The sequence below is a fragment of the Setaria viridis genome, chromosome 7 (genome assembly GCF_005286985.2).
Source record: "Setaria viridis chromosome 7, Setaria_viridis_v4.0, whole genome shotgun sequence".
NCBI lineage: Eukaryota > Viridiplantae > Streptophyta > Magnoliopsida > Poales > Poaceae > Setaria > Setaria viridis.
In genome coordinates, this window is record NC_048269.2 from 21,674,054 (window position 1) to 21,691,897 (window position 17,844).

The 17,844-nt window shown below is 54.1% G+C and overlaps 1 protein-coding gene across 2 annotated transcripts; it reads right to left on the minus strand.

The window, feature by feature from the left end:
• Positions 1-755: 755 nt before the first annotated feature.
• On the minus strand, positions 756-10,917 carry LOC117865368 (probable amino acid permease 7). Of its 2 annotated transcripts, XM_034749553.2 has the most exons (7): positions 10,619-10,917; positions 10,264-10,500; positions 8,306-8,399; positions 2,107-2,321; positions 1,771-1,904; positions 1,403-1,630; positions 756-1,302 (listed from the first exon to the last, which is right to left on the minus strand). In XM_034749553.2, exons 1-7 carry the CDS (start codon positions 10,713-10,715, stop codon positions 901-903), a joined length of 1,407 nt encoding a protein of 468 aa, XP_034605444.1. In that variant the 5' UTR covers positions 10,716-10,917; the 3' UTR covers positions 756-900. The 2 variants fall into 2 exon arrangements, with proteins under 2 accessions (XP_034605444.1, XP_034605445.1); XM_034749554.2 differs by lacking the exons at positions 8,306-8,399; positions 10,264-10,500; positions 10,619-10,917 and adding exons at positions 2,573-2,666; positions 2,844-6,547.
• Positions 10,918-17,844: the final 6,927 nt, after the last annotated feature.

Sequence of the window (17,844 nt, forward strand, 5' to 3'; positions counted from 1 at the left end):
TCAGATAAACTATGCTGCACCGTAGCAGAGGATTGTAGTATATTCAGCGATATTTCTATGCGCTGCACTTCGATTACACTCTTGCGATGATGATGCTACTTTATCCTGCCATCACTGTCATGAAGAACACGGTGTCCAAGGGCATTGCAACTTCAAGAACAACATCGGATCATGTTCTTTCCCACTGGTTCAGTAAAAAGCAAGGTGCACGGCTTGTGCGTGCTCAAATGACCATGCAATGATGCAAATTCAGAGCTAGCAAGTTATAATGAGAGCACATTGTCTTTTGAGAAAAAAACAATGAGAGCGTACTGAGCAGCCCGCAGATCTTAAACTCTAGAACTACATACATAGAGACGGCGACACCGAACGTATTGTCTTTCCCACATTTTTCAGTAAAAATCAGTCATACGAGAATGCATGCACGGCTTAATGGCTTATGCATGCTCAGAATCTCAGACAACCATGCAAAACCGAGAGATGCAAATTGTGTGGGGGCCGGGTTCTGAGTTTATAATGAGAACAGTCTACTGATCAGTCCACAGCATCATGAAACTCTGAAAAAATACATCGGCAGCATACAGGTTCTTCCCATTCTTCTGAACTTCTGAAGTATCGGCAATATCAACATGACATGTATGCACTCTGCCACTCTGACACTGTGTACATGTTCCACTCTGATGCAGGTGCACGGCACAGAACAAGACACTGCGCAAAACCTGCCACTCCCTGGTCCTGCAGGCTGCAGATGACCTGCTACTAGTATGCTGCTCCTGTTCATCATCATCCCAAGGAGACAAACACCACCTCCCCATTCGCTGCATTCTCCATTACCATCACAACCGGAAGAAGAAACACAATCCAATCCAAAACAGAGATGGAGGACACCAGTGACCAGTCCTATCCCAGCTTCTGGGTGACGAGCCCCTCGATGGAGCCGACGAGGGCGAAGGCGCTGACGAGGAGGCAGACGACGCTGAAGGTCTGCAGGACGACCCACCGCGCGGACCACCGGGGCACGTTCCGCTGGATGAAGTACATCTCGACGGGGAAGTAGATGGCCAGCGGCCAGAAGTTGAGCGCGCCCAGCAGGGCCAGCACCTCGTTGAAGTAGGGGAACGCCACGGCCACCGCCGTCGTGGACGCCACGTACACCGTCCGGAAGCACACCCGCAGCAGGTTCACCCGCCACGGCGGCAGGCACGGCACCCGCATCGTGTGGAAATCGTTCACGAACCCGCTGTCCGGGAACCGCTCCGCGAAGAACCTGTCCGCGAACTGGAAGATGGGCTGGCTGTACACCTGAAGAAGGTTTTGGTTTTCAGACATGCAACAGTGTTTCAGGATCTCATTCTGTGATTCTGAACTTCTGGAGCCCCCTTGGCTGGCTGTTGGTGTGTACCTGGTACCCGCCCAGCAGGTGGAGTATGATGCAGGCGTTGGCGAAGTCGATGAGCCAGTAGGGCTCGTAGAAGCCGCAGCCGGTGAGGAGGTTGCCCGGCGCGTCGCTCCCGAAGGCGGCGTAGCCGAAGCAGCCGCAGCAGAGGTAGAAGAACGTCGTGACGAGGATCGAGATCATCGACGCCCTCTTCATCGTCTTGTTCTCGGCCGGCGGGGACTTCAGGGTGTCCTAAATTAACAGAGGCAATGAAATAGTTTTTCAATGTGCTTAATACAGATACTGAATCGCTAATAACTGAGCTCTAGGCATGAACTTTTGAGTAGTATAATTCTGAAAGCATAGCGTGCTGCTAGTCTTAAACTGTTTACCTGTATTTCCAGTAGGATCAAGGAGTATGGGTATGCGAACGCTATGTCGCCGATGGCCTGCGAGACGCGCCAAATCTTCTGCATAGGCGTCCTCATCGGAACACCTGTTACGCTTCCTTTGATTCTCCCGTTAGCTGAAGAACAGAAACAAGTCAGTAAAGCTTGTCTGATGTCAAGCATTCATAGGACCCTCTAAATGTTTAACTGCAAAGTACATAACTTCTCAGTTCGGATGTCTGAAGGAAACTACACGTAACTCCTTTTCTATACAACCAGTAGCACTCAACTCAAACGATGGACAGATTGGATTAGTTAGTTAAATAAAAAGGTGCTTACAGATGGTGGTGGCCATGCCGAGGCCGAGGCCGATGAAGGCGTAGGAGAAGGACATGACGGCAGCGACGACGGAGAGCCACGCCATGTCGTGGAAGTCCGGTATGAAGGAGAGGAAGAGCTGCGCGGCGCCGAAGACGAGCATGTAGTAGCTGCCGCCATAGTCGCAGGGCGCGTCGTGGCCGTGGTCGTGGTAGCAGTTGGCCTTGAGGATCGCCCTGCAGCAATCAGAAAAAAGAGCCACCCGACGCAGAACACACACAAGCGCACACACACACGCAGTCAGGGTCAAAACAAATCAGCGAAATTGACCAGCAGCAGCACGATGAAAACAGTTAGCATCAGAGCCCTGCTCTGCTCGACATACACAGACAGGAAGCACGATGACAGTGACAGAGAGGTAAAGGTGTGCGCAAAAAAAAAAAGGAAAGGAAAGGAAAATTTTGTTACCGGCGGCGCGGCTAGCTACCTTATGCTAGTGGCGGTGGTGATGGTATAGGCGACGCCGCAGCCGTACAGGCTCACGTACTGCAGCGAGCCGCAAGCCCAGGTGTGCTTCTTGCCTGAGCACGTTGGCAGCACACACACAGAGTACACGGAGTATTAAGCCAAGGCCACCATGAAACAACACCGGCACAAAGCTAGTTATTCAATCGATACGCAAGTTTCTCTCTCGCACATAGTCATAGCTTCTCGCTGTTAGCTGCGCTTGCTGTAATAACGAGTGGTGCTGACTATACCGAGGTAGGCGCGGACGGCGTCCACGTAGGAGCGGTTCCTGGGGCCCTTCTCCGGGTCGCCGCGGCGGTAGCAGTCGGCGAGCAGCGCAGCGGAGACGTAGGTGACGAGCGCGAAGCAGAACATGCAGGCGGGGCCGACGACCCAGCCCAGCTGCGCCACGCTCCACGCCAGCGACAGCACCCCGGAGCCGATCACCGCCGTGATGATGTGCGCCGCGCACGTCCACGCCGTGCCGGCACGGCGCGGGCGGTGCCCGTCGTCGTCGCAGCGGTCGTCGGCCACCTCGAGGGAGTGGCGCACGGCCATCGCAGGTGCCGCTCGGCGGCTAGCTTCGGTTGATCTGGCCGGCCGGGAGCGTCTGCAGCAAGCTCGGCAGCTCTCGCTTGGGAGTTTGGGACTCAACTGGTCAGTGCGGGTGGAGCTTCAACTGGAGTAGCAAGTAGCAACCCAGTGCATGGGACGGGCTGGTCAGACCGGCGTCACCGTATAGCCGGGATGGCCGTATGCGCGCGGCGATCCTCTCTGACTGACTGCTGCTCGAGCCGGGGATTATCATTGCTGCGGCGCGCCATTTTCGTCCGATCTGGACTGGCGGGGGGCCGGATCGGATGCGCCGTAGCGCCGTGCAACCTCACGGGGTGGCGAAGGCGAACTGGCGATCCGGCCGGCTGCTGTGGAAAGTAAGCACGTGCGTGATCCGCTGTGCCAAGTCACGGTCCGGGACTTGGGCTAAATGGGTGGATGGAAATATGAAATTGATGGTGAAACGCATAGGCTGCTGCAAGTCACGGTCCAGGACTTCGTTAGGGACGGAAATCTGGAGCTGCAACAGTACCTGCAGTTTCTCGTTTGTTGTTCTGGTAGTATCTGACGCACGAAGTTGAACAGCTAAATGGGCTGCCACGGAAATTACCCATGCACGAGCACGAGCAAATGCATTGCACCCTCAGTCCCTCACATGGAGAGGAGAGACAGACACAGGCCACAGTACCATGTCACGAGTCGGCAGGGCGTGGGTGGGGGTGGGGGGGATGTCCACCGGCCGGGGCGGGACCCCCGGCCGTCGACGGGTCAGGGTCTCATCAGGGACATGGCTACGGACGCTACAGCTAGAAGAGCACGGATGGCGCGGCACGGTCCCGACTTTTGTTTGCCACGACATGGTGCGGCTTCCGCCCGGGCAACTGGGTGACCCAGCCCCATCAGGCCATCACCTATCATTCGCGGCCAGAATCTCCTTCCGGAGGAGGAGTACACGTAACTGGGAGCTCGCCACCTGCTCCGTACGACCACGGCGAAATTGACATCTATAGCGCCCGCTCCCTCTCTCGATTTCAAATTGCAAGTTGTTTTTTCTATACATATATAATGTATATCTAGATGCATAATAATATTTATGAATCTAGAAAATCAAAACGACCTGCAATTTGAAACGAACAAAGTAGTACTGTAGCAATGTTCTGAATCAAGCTAAGGGAAAACGGCGTGTTTGCACATTGAAGGCATTGGCGCGCTGCATGTGGAGTGGAACAAGAATGGTTTTCTTTTTTATTGGCGCATCGAGTTGGCATGCTGCTGGAAAACACTTCCTCATTTGGCCGCAACGGTAACAGGAGACTTTTGGCGCAAGTAGAGCTTACTGTAATTGGCAACACTGCAGCAGTCTAGGTCCTCATCAGGGCACTCTCGGAGACCTAATGTAGCAACTAGCATACAACTCGTACAGGAGTATTTCAGTAACTTTTGGGCAGACTGCCTATGCAGCAAGAACTTCCAAAACATTTCGGTTCCAAAGACCGGCGACCGAGCATCTCCCCCTTTTTTTTTGACTTGTTTGTTAGTTGCCATTGCCTGACGATATCGTGGAGTTGTTATTATCATGGAGGTTTTTTCTGTCACCCTTTAATCTGCAGACAATTTGGACCATTTTGATTCCCTCTTGGCAATTGGCCACTCCAGCCAAAATCCATATTGCCCTCCTGACGCTACGTGTATTTTTTTTCTTTTACCGACCGGGTAGCGAGGAGTTCTGGACTCGAAAGAAACAAGAAAGGAAAAGAAAACAAGGAAAAAGAGAACAAAACATACTCGTCCAGTTAGATTGGGACATCAACAAGGGTAGCCACTCAACTCAAAAACTGCTACACCCTATCGGTTGGATTGGGATATCAACGCGACCTCACCACTCCGCTCGCCTCAACGGCACCCACTAACATCCACGCTCATAATTCGCTGAAACCTCCAGGCGTGGCCCGACGTCGACAGGAACTGATAGAAACAGACTACACCACACCGAGAAGGCCACCGCTATACGGGACCCTCCGTTGTAGTACCGCTACAACACCACACTTCACCTGATAAAGTGATACCACTGAATTCGGACCTCTCGCAGGCTGCCTCGCAATCGCCATCGCTATAACACAACGCGCGGGGGTCTCGCCACATCCGCCGTTGGACTTCACATCACTCACGTCGCCTCGAAGAAACACCACGTGCGGGGTCTCGCCACACCCGCCATAGTACTCCACGTCCCGGATCCGTTTCTTTTATCGCTGTCAGAGTGGTGAGCAATGTTGCCCCGCTCCACAAGATCTTCGTCGATTAGCCAAGCCGGCGCCGCAGGTCGACTTCACCTCATTGCTTCACCCGTGCAAAAGCATCCACCACCATGTTAGCAAGCTAGAGAAGTCGCTTGCGTCGTCTTCCGATGATGTACCGCACCAGGTAGTCCAGCCAAGTTGAGCAACCCGCCGCGGTCCGCTGCAAGCCTAGTTGTCCCACGATGTCGTTGCTGCAAGCGCCGTCCTTCGACGCAATCCCACGCCGCACTGACCGTTGTCAAGCAACGACAGCCGCTGTGGTCCGCTGCAAGCGGCCAAAACCGACAACCATGCGACAACCCCTGGCCGGCACCATAAGTGCGATCGCGTCCACGTGGCCTCGTCAATACCCGTCTAGCTTGCCACTCGGCAGAATTGTCGCCACCAGTTGTGGCCGTCCATGACTAATGGATCAGGAATGCCACAGACCGAGATGGGCCTTTAGAGACGACGCCTCAAAGGAGGGCACAACGCCAATGGTGCCGCCGTCGCTCGTCTAGAATCTGGATAGGGTTTTCACCTACAGGACCCCATGCAGCAGGGTTGTAGCTCAGAAATGATGCCCCCAGCGGGGAGTTCGACACCCTAGGGCGCCGCCGTCATCTCCACCAGTGAGAACGCCGGCGAGGGCTTTCGCCCGAAGCATCCCAACCCCTGCACACTCACGGCTCGGCACTCCCGGCCACAGTCAAGGCAGTCCATCCGAGGCGGCGTTGCCACCGCACCTCCTCGCATCACGCCGCTGTACCCCCACCACCACTCTCTCGTCGGCAGCCATCCTTCTCCGTGCTGGCACCATCTCCGCACCGCCATCCTCCGTGGGCCGCCACCAACCGCCGCACCTCCTCCGCGTCTCCTCCTCCAATGCCTCCTCCGCGTCTCCTCCTCTTGGCAGCCCCTCCACGTCTCCTTCTCTGTTAGGCTGCTGCTGCTGCGCGGGGTCTCTTTCCCCCGCGTTGGGGCCTCCGCCGCGCCCGCCGTCACACCCGGACCGCCACCGTCGCTTGCCGGGATGGGTCAGGGCCTCCTCCGCGCACGCGCGGCCTCCTCCCGGACGCATCTCTCACGGCCGTTTCCTTGCCCCACCGCACATCTCCTCCGCTCCCGTGACCAGCCGCCACTCCGTCCAATCCGGCTGCCGCCAGCTACACGTCGCCGCCGTCGTGACGCGGGGCCGAGCCAGCCACTGACACTAGCGCCACTACCGGATCGCGCCATTCGCAGACGCCGCTGACGCCGCCGTGCCGCGCCAGCTAGCGGACGCCAGGCCACGCCAAGAGGAGCAGCCCCGCGTCGGCATGCAGGGAGCACGCCACCGTCAGACCCAGCAGAGCACAGATTCGGCGTCCAAACACACGGTCCGGCCTTCCCTGAGGAGGATCTGGCCGTCAGACATGGCGCTGCCGCCGGAGCAAAAACTAGAGGGGGAGGAAGAAGGGGCCTGGGTGAGAGGAAGGAGCAAGGTGGCCCCGCCACCGCCTTCCTCGCTGCTTGCCCGGCTTCGGACAGGGCAGCTTTGGCGGCGGCGGAGGCAGGGAGGGAGGGGAATGAGGGCTGGGGGCGGTGGATGGGGTGGCTGCCCGAGTCACCCTGAGCGGACGATGCGGGGGCGAGATTTAGATGCATGACGCTACGGCGTACTCAGCTCCATATTGGATCGAAATGGTGGCAACATCATCGTTCCGTATCGACTAAAATTTCAGCCTGTCCAGTAGTGGGATACATGCGTATGCAGTAAAAAACCAACTACTCCCTCCATCCTAAATTACCATTCGTTTTATTTTTTCTAGATGCATAGTTTTTAATATATACCTAGATATATACTATATCTAGATACATATCAAGACATATGTATCTAGAAAAGTCAAAATGAATAGTATTTTAGAATGGATGGAGTAGAAACTACTGTGGGCACGTATAGAGAATCGTTTGCAGGTCAAAAGGTGGAACTCGAAGTCGCGCTCTTGGAGCTGCCTTTTTGACTCGCTAGTCCTCTCGCGCGCAGCTCAAGAAAACTACTCCCCGTCGCTAGCTTCTCAACAGCGACGACGCATTTCTTAGCTCGCTACCCGTCAGACGGACCGTGACGACAACATGGAGACAAGCTGTGTGCGTGTGTTGTGTTTTTCCTCTCAGATTGGAAATGATATGCGGAGAAAACGACCATTAATCTGGAACCGGAGAACATAACAACGCTAGCGATGCAGCCATGAAGTGACCATGGTAGTCATGATGGGACCCTAGTGAGATCTGAACATTTGTTTATTTAACTTTTACATACTTCCTCCGTTCTAAATTGTTTGTAGATCAGTTTAGATTTTCTAGTAAACATTATTTGCTAAAGAAAATGCGAGGAGGGAAGTTCAAATTCAGTGACTTTTCGTGGACTTGATGAAGGTGGGCTAATTGTTTCTTGGACCCAAGCAAGGCCCAGACATCAGCAATGCTGGATGTTGGGCGAGGGCATAAGCTTTTTTTTTTAGCAGAAGGCGTGTACATGACTAATTGACCATTGTACCCAACCCAAGGCCTACAGGTGAAATTGCATCACTTGTCCAGGGTGGGCGCGGGCCCAAGGCCTACAGAGTAGAACGAGCCTACTTGGGCTGTTGGCCCACGTGTGGGATCGGCCCGTTGTGCCAAAACACTCGCAGCGGAAATGACAGTCAGTCCCTGCCGGCCGCGCGGCTCTGGGCACCACCGCCGATCCGGCAACGCCAAGCAGCCCAGCACCACAGAACCACACGGTGTCGACGTGTACTAGCATGTACAAGCACTACTGCTAGAGGGTGTGGTCTTGCCAAAAAGCACACGCAGCATGTTTGGGCACAGTACAGGAGGGGATGTAAGAGGAGTCGTACCTGCAGCTGATGGAGGCCGTGATGGTGTAGGCGATGCCGTAGCCGAACAGGGCCGTGTGCTGCAGAAGCATGCACACCCACGAGCTGCTGCTACCTGTCAAAACTCAAAATGGCGTTTGGCCGTTCAGAAATCAGAATCGAACAGCCATCGCATACGATGTACTAGTAATTAGTAAACAGGAAATAGTTTTAATTATTAACATTTTTTTGAACGGTTTTAATTATTAACTTGCGCCTACATATCCTTGTGGTTCATGCAAGTATCATCCGATGCACAGTGCAGCCAATCATGTGCCTCGAGAAGGGAGAGGAAAACAAGAGGAACACGAATTCTGAACATGGAGGGAGATTGTGACAGCATTAGTATTCGACACTTGTCAGGTCAAGATGAACTCCAGATGCGTCGGTTCACACCAAGCGCTTTCATCGTTGGTACACCTAAACCCTTGGCCCCTGCTACAACACTGTAATCGACAGTGATGGGTAGGTCCTCTTTGCCAGTGTATAATTTGTTCCTGTGATATTTTTTCTTTCTATTGCCTAGTTAAGTAGTTAACCTCCTACGGCTTCGTAACTGAGAATCGGCCGAATGCGCCATTGTTCAGAAACAACTGCTCTGATCGATGCCGTGGCAAATGCTACTCTAGTAAAGCCAAGGTCGCCTTCAAGATGGCCCGGCCGACGAGTACGCTGGACCATCCAGGTCGAAGCCTCACTGCCACAGGGGGGGGGGGGGGGGGGGGGGGGGGGGGGGGGGGAGCCCGGAAGCGGCTCATCAGTCGTGTCGGACTCGAACACATGGATCGCCACCGCTCCTCACCTGTCAGTACTCAGCAGTCAACCACTCAGCCACTCACTCTCGTCTCGGAAGCCAGGTGTCGCCTACGCTCCTGCCGGCTCCGAACGGCCAACTCGACCAGCCAGCCACCGCTGATCAGCGGGGAGGAGTTCGAGTTGGAACGCGCGGGTGGGTCCTTTTCGCTGACGTGTTCCCTCTTGAGCCTCTGCCAGCCACACGAGCCTGGCCGAGCTGCGCTTGGATCGAGTCCTGTGAAATCTGTCTGAGCCAGGCAACTCATCCAGCGTTTAATTTTGTACGCCAGGGTCAGGATCGCTGCCTGGTCCAGGATTCCATCCAAACAAGCCCGGCCTTTCCCTCCACGGGGTTCGCGAGCCTTCTCTTCTGGTTGTCTGTTTCCGTCTCTATCCGCTCCGCATTTCGCCATCGCGTCCAGTCGAATTTGACAGCTACGTCGCGCCAATCGGAGAGAGATAACTCGTGTCTCGTGGGTTCTTCCTTTCTTGCGGGCAGCTACGAGTTTCCTCGTATGAGGAAGCGAAGCGAACGCCAAGGTAATCTTTGCTCGCCCCGGCACATGTAGTTTGCCTTGACCGACTATTTCTTTATATGCTCGGAAACATGAGGGTGTTGTTTGGCCAGGTTAACCTTGTGTGGCCTGTGAGTGTTAGTGCAAAACGTTGCCTTAAAAATTGCCTTAAAAAAGTGCAAAAAACAACATTGGAGAATTTCCGGTGGTGTTTTAAAAAAATAAAGGGAAAAAAAATCTGGTGGTGGGTTTAGCCTGCTGCTCCAGCCTATCCTGCATTTGAGTTGTTATGGGGTTTTTGGCACATTTTCAATCAGTCACATGTACCGCATGTTTCTGTTGCCTCTAACAGTAATGATGAACCTCTTAAACCCGAACCGAACACATGTCAGCAGTCAGCTAGTTCTGGTAGTTCCGAACGATCCGGCTTGTTCTGCCACCCATCGATCCTTAATTCGCGCCGAAGATACACGAGCAGTCAAACGCCCATTTCTAAGAAACTGGAGCAGCACTAGACTCATCTTCTAAAACAAAAGGCAGAACAGAAAAGACGAGGACCGGGGGGAGGCAACGAAAACGAAAACGAAAAGAGAAGATGGTGGTCCCCGTGGGGAGGGCAGGACGGCGTACCTAGGTTACGGTCGACGGCGCCGGCGTAGGTGCGGTTGCGGTGCGGGCCGTGCTCGGGGTCCGGCGACCGGTAGCAGTCGGCGAAGAGCGTGGACTGCAGCGCCGTCACGCCCGCGAAGGCGAGCATGGCCGCCGGCCCGGCCACCCACCCCAGCTGCGCGATGCTCCACGCCAGCGACAGCACGCCGGACCCGATCACCGCCGTGATCACGTGCGCCGCCGCCGTCCACATGCTCCCTGGTGAGAATGATTCACCGGCCGATTTTCAGTCGCGGAGTGGCCTAATCGAATTCGAATGCGGCAGGCGGTATGCAATCGGCAGTAGCGAGTGCGAGCAGAGGATCGATCGGCTCACCGCTCCGGACGATGCCGCCGTCATGCTTCTCGTGGTGCGCGATGAGGGGCGCGGCGGCGGCCCCGTGGTGGTCATCCCCGCCCTCGCCGAGCGCCATGGATCGCCGGGGCGGACGACGGGGTTGAGCGCGCGGGCCGGCACCGGTCTCCGCCTGCTACCAAATCCTCCGCGGTTGCGGATCGGAGGAGCGAACGCTTGGTGAGGGGGACTAGTTGGTTGTGCCTCTGACCTGCCGGGGCGGCTATTTGAAGAGCACCTGGCGAGTGGTGGCCGGCTAGATCACTCGAGGGGGGAATGGCGTGTGTTGGGAGGATCTTATACTAGCAGCATTTCTTTTTTTTTTTCTTTCCCCTTCTTGTGATTTGTGAATGTCTTCCTCTGAAAAGGACGGTGTAGGTATCTGTACCCAAGTTTGAGTGTTTGACCCTGCTTCCGATTGGCTCCTCCAACTGCGTCCTGATGTGATTACCACCAAATCATTCAGCCTCGCCAACCAATACGTGATGTTCAAATCAAAACAAATCTAAAATAAGCCCACGTTCAAATCATAAGAAATCTCAGACTCTCACACACTGACACATAAGAAACCAAGTTTGAGTGAGAACGAATGGATGTTTAGGTCCGAGATTTTCGGATACGTCTGACCGTAACTTTAATAATACACAGCTTCTAGTATTGTTGAGGCTGAGGTTGAGGATTTTCCCATTTGGCAGTGTGAGCATGCGCGGGTTAGTTGTAGCGAGGTGTTGCCGGGATCCTTCACGGACTCCGGGCGTAAGCAAGTGTGCACGCGAGGAAGAATCATAGTGGACGAAGAACAAGTGCCCATGACTAGTAATCAAGAAGAAACAACACCGCATGATGTAGATCAAACGGTAAAATCGTCGACCGTATGAAATGGTATTTTTCAGCACTGGTTAATTGAAGCCACGTCGTATCTCTAAGTCATATTTGTCCAGACAAGAATAATGATCCTTCACGCTCCAAAAAAGCCGAGTAGCAGAGTCTCCCCGATCTTTCCCGAAGAAACTACTTACTCGCGTACTGAAAGGTACAAGCAAATCATTTGGCATATGGTTCCGCTAGTGGAGAACTTTTTTTTTCCCCCTGGACGGACCTGTAAGCTTCTTAACCACTCGCCGGGATTGTTTGTCCGTCCAGGCCCATCTGGACGGCCTTTCCTGGACCGACCTGTAAGCTTCTTAACCACTCGCCGGGATTGTTTGTCCGTCCAGGCCATCTGGACGGCGCTAGCACGTTTATGGTGCCACTCTCCCTCCCGTACAAAACCAGCTAGAAGAGTAGTAAGGCTGTAGAGTTTTAGGACACGTGGACGGTGCACCGCTGCATTGTTCGTGGATCATCACTGACATTCGGAATGTAACTGCAGGCCAAGGCCAATGTCCGCAGGCCCGGCCCAAATCTGCTTAGTCCAACAAACTTACATTGTTTTATTTTTCTTGGTGCTTAGTTGTTGTTTTCCGTTTTCGTGCGATTGAAAAAAAAGAAATATTCATTTCTTTTCTTTTTCGTGCATATCCACATGGATTTATTAGAACATCCATTAATTACTTTACAAATAACATGTAGTGTACTGCTAGCACAATTAGCACTTTCTGATTCGTTTCCATCAAGCTGCTCATACAATTCTGTGACGTGCCATTCAGCTCATGACTCTAGAATTATATTCCAGATTTTCCTCCTCCCCGTTGCAACAGAATCCCCAAATTCAAAGAGTAGCCCCTTATGCATAATCGTTATTTAGCCCATCTTTGCCCAATACCTTATAAGGTCCAATCTCCAACGGCATCACCTTCACCAAATGTCTTATACGCCCTCACACCCTCATGCCTCCTCGTGCATATTCTAGCGGACTACCACCCATCTTTGCCCAATTCCACCCTATTTGGCACGCCTTCCATCCTGTGTTCCTCCTTTGCACCTTATGAACACCCCTCCACCTATTGTCCTTACTCGTCGCTTGATGAACCAATGGACACATCTAAAGACTATGCAAATGAGGTATGATTCTTCCTGTGTGCCTTTTATGGTACATGAATGTTTTGGAACCTAAAAATGGAAGGGTTTAAATCCTGGATCAAATTTGTAAATCTAACTTGGTCACTTGGAACCCCAATAATTAGCCAGCTAATTATAATGGTTCATAGTTGGATCATATAAGAATAAGACCAACGCCACAATCATTTTTAAGTAAATATGGAAGGCATTCATTTTTATTTTCCCAGACTGTTATATATAGATACATAAATGATTTTTTTCTTCCTCCAATAGTATTATGCTAGGTAGAAAACTATACTCTCCATATATGAAAGAGCACACACGTTTGGTTGTTCGTGTTCCCAAATTCCGACAAAGCCTTGTCGGTGAGGCTACGTTTGGTAAGGGAGACAAACTCCCCCCTCCCCCTCTTTCTTCAAAAGCGTAACGATATCACACTGCACTTAATAACCTTCAGGGATAGTATGGACCAAACACGTGGATCTTGTACGGGAAGGTTAAGGAAGGCTACACTAGACTTATATTAGCACCATGCAAATAAAGCAAGGACTAAGATACAAGGTAGATCTAGTATCATGATGGATCATACTCACGTAACCCTCCCTCCTTATGCATCTTGCCTTTTTCTATCACGTGACCACCCATTAGTCATAGGTGTAACGACTGGCGCTTCGACTTCCCTCGTCTCATGGCCACCTCCCTTCTCTCCATCGCCATCGTCTCGTCGTGGTGCCACTGCCTTGCCTCGCTATTGGCAGCCGCAGCTGCCTCACCACTACCCGCATTACCCCTGTTGTCCATCGCTAACCACCTAGAAATGGGTAGCTCTCGATTTGGTGGAGAACACTACCTCGCTCGAAAAACCCTAACCCCCACCCCCTCGATCTTCTCCGGGGAGTTCCTAGTTTTGGTGGTGGTTGGGGGATATATGGCATACTTTCGCGTAACAGTAGCAAGTAGCAATAATGTGCTACTTGTGGTTTTTGCACGGAACACATTACAATTGTGTTTTTGTTGAGTGGATCCAATCGCATGATGGATGCGATGCATGTTTGCTCGATCATCGCCACTGCTGCTACAACAAAACTGAACGGACCATCGGTAATGGCATACGCTCACCTCAAAGCGTACTGCCACGATCGCTAACCCAGCGCGGAGAGCACGTACGGCTCAGCTTCTAGAACCAGAAGGGGGCGGGAGGTGTTCAAAGATAAAACTACTCCCACTGTAAGAAAAACACGAAAATATCTGAAAAGATATCGGCAAAAACCCGGCGCGGTGAGTAACACAAAAGCAAGCGCATCGATCACGGTCATCAGGCAGGCCAGTACTGTACGGGGATGGAGTTTGTTTCACTTTCACCTTCGCTTGCACGTCCGTACGCCACCGATTCCTCCGGGGCGCCGGCCCCGCCGTCCGATCTCCCCACCCTCTCCCTCCCATTGCGGCGCGCGTTCCTACTCCGCCCTTCTTCCCCCCACACAAGCGCGGCGCTCTCTCTCTCTCTCTCTCTCTCTCTCTGGGTCTGGGAGATACGATACTACTACTAGGCTAGGCCCCACTCAGGTGAGGTGAGGTGAATAGGTGATAGCCACACCTGATAGGTGCGTGCGTGAGAGTTGCCAACTGAGCCTCCACCCACCTCGCCTCCGCTCCCCCTCCCTCCTCTTTAGCTTCCTTGTTGCTCCTGCAGGATCCTGGCGGTTACAAATAAAGGGATCGGAGGAGGCACTGGATGAGCCAGCTCCATCTGGCTCGCTCGCTCCCCCGCCGCTGTTCCAGCTCCCTGCTCCTGAGGTGAGACCGCCCCCATCTCTCCCCTCCGATCCCCACCCTCTCCTCCTCCTCCTCTCTCTCTACCTCCCGTCCTAGGAAGACGAACACCGTTCGTACCTGATCGGTCATGGTGAGCACCGCCGTACCTCCTCCTCGTCGTCCCCGCCGGTAGCTGGGGCTAGGTTTTGCGGGGAGGTGCGGTGGGCGCGAGGGTCTGGAACGACGCCGAATCTGCCATGCGTATCTATCTCATGTTTCGGTCGGTCGCTTTGATGATTTGTGTTCGTTCCGTTCGTTTGCGTGTGTGGATCGATTACTTTGGCCCTTCCTCCTATCAGCGCGGCATGCTGCCTCCTTGCTGATTTTTTTTATTTAATCCCTTGGAATAGCGATCGTTTATTCCAGCTGCGGCGGTGGGTTCTTGCTCGTCGTGCGCGTAGTAGTATACTGGTTCGTTCGGTTACGACCTGCAAGGCAGCTTTGTTCTTGGGATTTGGGCGAGATTTGGGTTTCGCTTTGCCTGCCCTCCTGTCCTATTTCACCCTCCTTCGGTGATAGATGATGCTCTAGTACAACTAGGGCTGCTGCCGCTCCTTGGAGTTCATGGGGTTTTAGCAGCCGCGAGATTTTGATCCCCTTTTGTTTGGGTCGCCGTCGAGATCGTCTTGTGCTGCGCCAGTCCGGTCGTTCCTTTTCAGCTCCATCCCCCCCTTTTTTTTTCTTTTTCCAAGGTGGGGTTTCTGGTTTCAGACCCATCTGTTCGTCAGCTCGTCTTCTACTTTTTCGTATGAGCTCGCCGCCGCGTCGCCCAATGCGGGTTGATTTTCGTTGCCTGCCGGATCTGTTTTTCTCCACCCCAGTCCGAATGATTTCTTTCCTAATTTGCGCTTGATTTCCAGCTCGCTCATTCCTATCTGTGCGGCCCGGTTTGCTTTCCTTTTAACTTTGGGAAGAAATATCTCTATGCCTCCACTGCTAATTAATGAATGCTTCATTCCTTTGTTTTTTTACTGATCTCCTTCCGTTTGCAATTATCCAGTAGTGCTTGGGATGCAGATCCAAGCCTTCGATTGCTACTACTACTACTTCAGTAGGGTGCTACTGCTATAGTGCAGTGCAAATCGTTCAGTTTCTTCTGTTTTACTGCAAAAGAATAGTTGCTTTTTCTTTCCCCAGTGGTAGTGCAGGCAGTGCCTGGAGTAGCAGTGCACTTCAGGTAGTTGGTATCTCTGGGCTTCCGGTACTCTTTTGGCAGGAAAGAGGATACAAAGGCTGCAAGATCTCCTGCCATTCCAGTACATGGAATTTTCCCTTTTCTACCACCGCTTGTACTGCATGCATGATCTCACTCTTGTTTACTCCACTTCAAGTAGGTGAACCTTTGCAGTAGCTACCTATAGGCCTACTACTACTTTTACTGATTCACATACTAGTGTACTGTAGGTTATTTTGGTTCTTCTTTTTGGGTTGTTTTGTAATTGGAAAAGATTAATGCTGGACGTGTACTACTTCCTTGTTACATCTTGCCCATTATTTCATGTTACTTTTACCAACTTAAAATTGATCCAATGCATTTGCTTTGCTTTTTTAAGTTCATTCTAGTATCTATCTGTGCTAGCTGTGTTTGAAACAAACTCACTCAGTGACCATTATTGTACTATAGGCTATGTTCTCATCTGATTGCTGATTCTTCTCACTTTACATTATTCTTTCTTTTCCAGGTGAGAAAGGACTAGTTCTCGGATGCATGCATGGGGGGACTCTTGGTTTCCAGTCTCTGTTTCGGTTACTAGCTTTTAGCATCAAGGAATGTGAAGGTTCAATCTGCCCGGCGCGTTGAAACGGATACGGCCACCCAACTGAAGGCCGCAGCACCATAACTCCTCTCTGAGTCTGATCAGCAGCGACCTCATGAACTCGCGAGCTTACCAGTTCCAGCTCCAGGCCGCCAAGGCGGCGGCAGAGGCGCCTCCAGTTCATGCCGTCGATGACGACGCGCTGGAGCCACCAACCCCGAAGGCTCTGCTGCTGGAGCTCGACGAGGCCCAAGGCACTGCTGACGCGCCGCCGGCGCCGTGCCAAGGCAATGGTGTTGCTCCGATGGGCGTCGGCAACGCGGAGCCTACCAAGTGTCCGGAGTGCCCCAAGTGGTTCGCGTCGGAGAAGGCTATGTTCGGGCACTTGAGGAAGCACCCAGAGAGGGGCTACAAGGGGGCGATCCGTCCGGCGACGGCCAGCGCCGCCGCCGCCGTGGCCGGAGACAAGAAGTCGAAGAAGCAGGAGGCGCGGAAGGACGCTGACGTGTCGGCGATGAACATGACGGCCGCTGCTGCGACGGCTGGGGGAAAGAAGCCGTGGGAGGAGGCCGAGCTCTCGACCAAGTGGCCAGTCACGGCGAAGCGCGGGCGCGCGCCGTTGGCGCCCAGCGGCGAGCGCGCGCTCGAGGCGGGGAAGCAGGCGAGCAGCTGCAGCGAGGACGAGGAGGCCGCGATGATCCTCTTGGGATTGGCCTCCTCCAGCCACTCGACGACGTCCGAAACCCAGCAGGAGTCGGTGCAACAGGCCGTGCATGCCCCCGACGCCGCCTCTGGGCACCAGATGCCGGATGTCGAGGAGCCTATGGTTGTCGATCATGTCGCCGGGAACCAGACGCCGCCGGAGGCCGAGCAGATCGTTCAACCGGAGATTGTCCTCGAGGTCAGCGCGGAGTCCCAGACGCCGGCGGTCAAGGAGCCCACGAACCTGGAGATTACCACAGAAGCTGTCCTGGTCGTGGTCCCTGCGAACAAGTCCGCCATCGCCCCCAGCCCTGGCTCCAGCGGCGCCGGCGCCAAGAAGGCCAAGAAGCGTCGGGCCGCCCCGGACCTCGAGCAGACGGCGGCATCATCGCCTGCACCACCGGAAGGCGCCGACGGCAAGCCGGCGGTTTGGCGCATACCGTCGCCGGCGTCGGACAAGAAGCACGGGTGCCCGACCTGCGGCAAGTCGTTCCCCACCTACCAAGCCCTAGGCGGCCACATGTCCAGCCACGTGAAGGGCAAGGACGCCGCGCGGCACGACGACCTCGTCGCGGCCCAGGCGATGCACAACATCCTGGCGCACCGCAGCCTGAGCGGCGGCGGCGTCTTCATCACCGCCGGCGGTGGCGCGGGGGCGGGCTGGGGCCTGGACCTCCACGTCCAGGATGTCCAGCCGCCGACCCCGGCGGTAGCACAGAGCGCGGCGCCGCACGTGTGCTCCGAGTGCCACATGACGTTCCCCACCGGCCAGGCGCTCGGTGGCCACAAGAGGAAGCACTGGTTCCCGGAGAAGCATCAGGCCAAAGCAGCCGCGCCGGCCGAGCTATCAGCGCCAGCGCCTGCGCCGGCCGAGCCAGCAGCGCGGGACTTCGACCTGAACGAGCTGCCCGAGGAGGGTGAAGGTGAGAACAA

What these genes read in the sequence shown, in the direction of transcription:
- LOC117865368 (XM_034749553.2), bottom strand. Translation starts at nt 10,715, where the DNA reads ATGGCGCTCGGCGAGGGCGGGGATGACCACCACGGGGCCGCCGCCGCG. An exon ending in ACGGCCTCCATCAGCTGCAG is followed by an intron (nt 2,322 to 8,305) that starts GTACGACTCCTC and finishes TGATTGCTGCAG; the next exon opens with GGCGATCCTCAAGGCCAACT. An exon ending in ACCTGCTGGGCGGGTACCAG is followed by an intron (nt 1,303 to 1,402) that starts GTACACACCAAC and finishes AACCTTCTTCAG; the next exon opens with GTGTACAGCCAGCCCATCTT.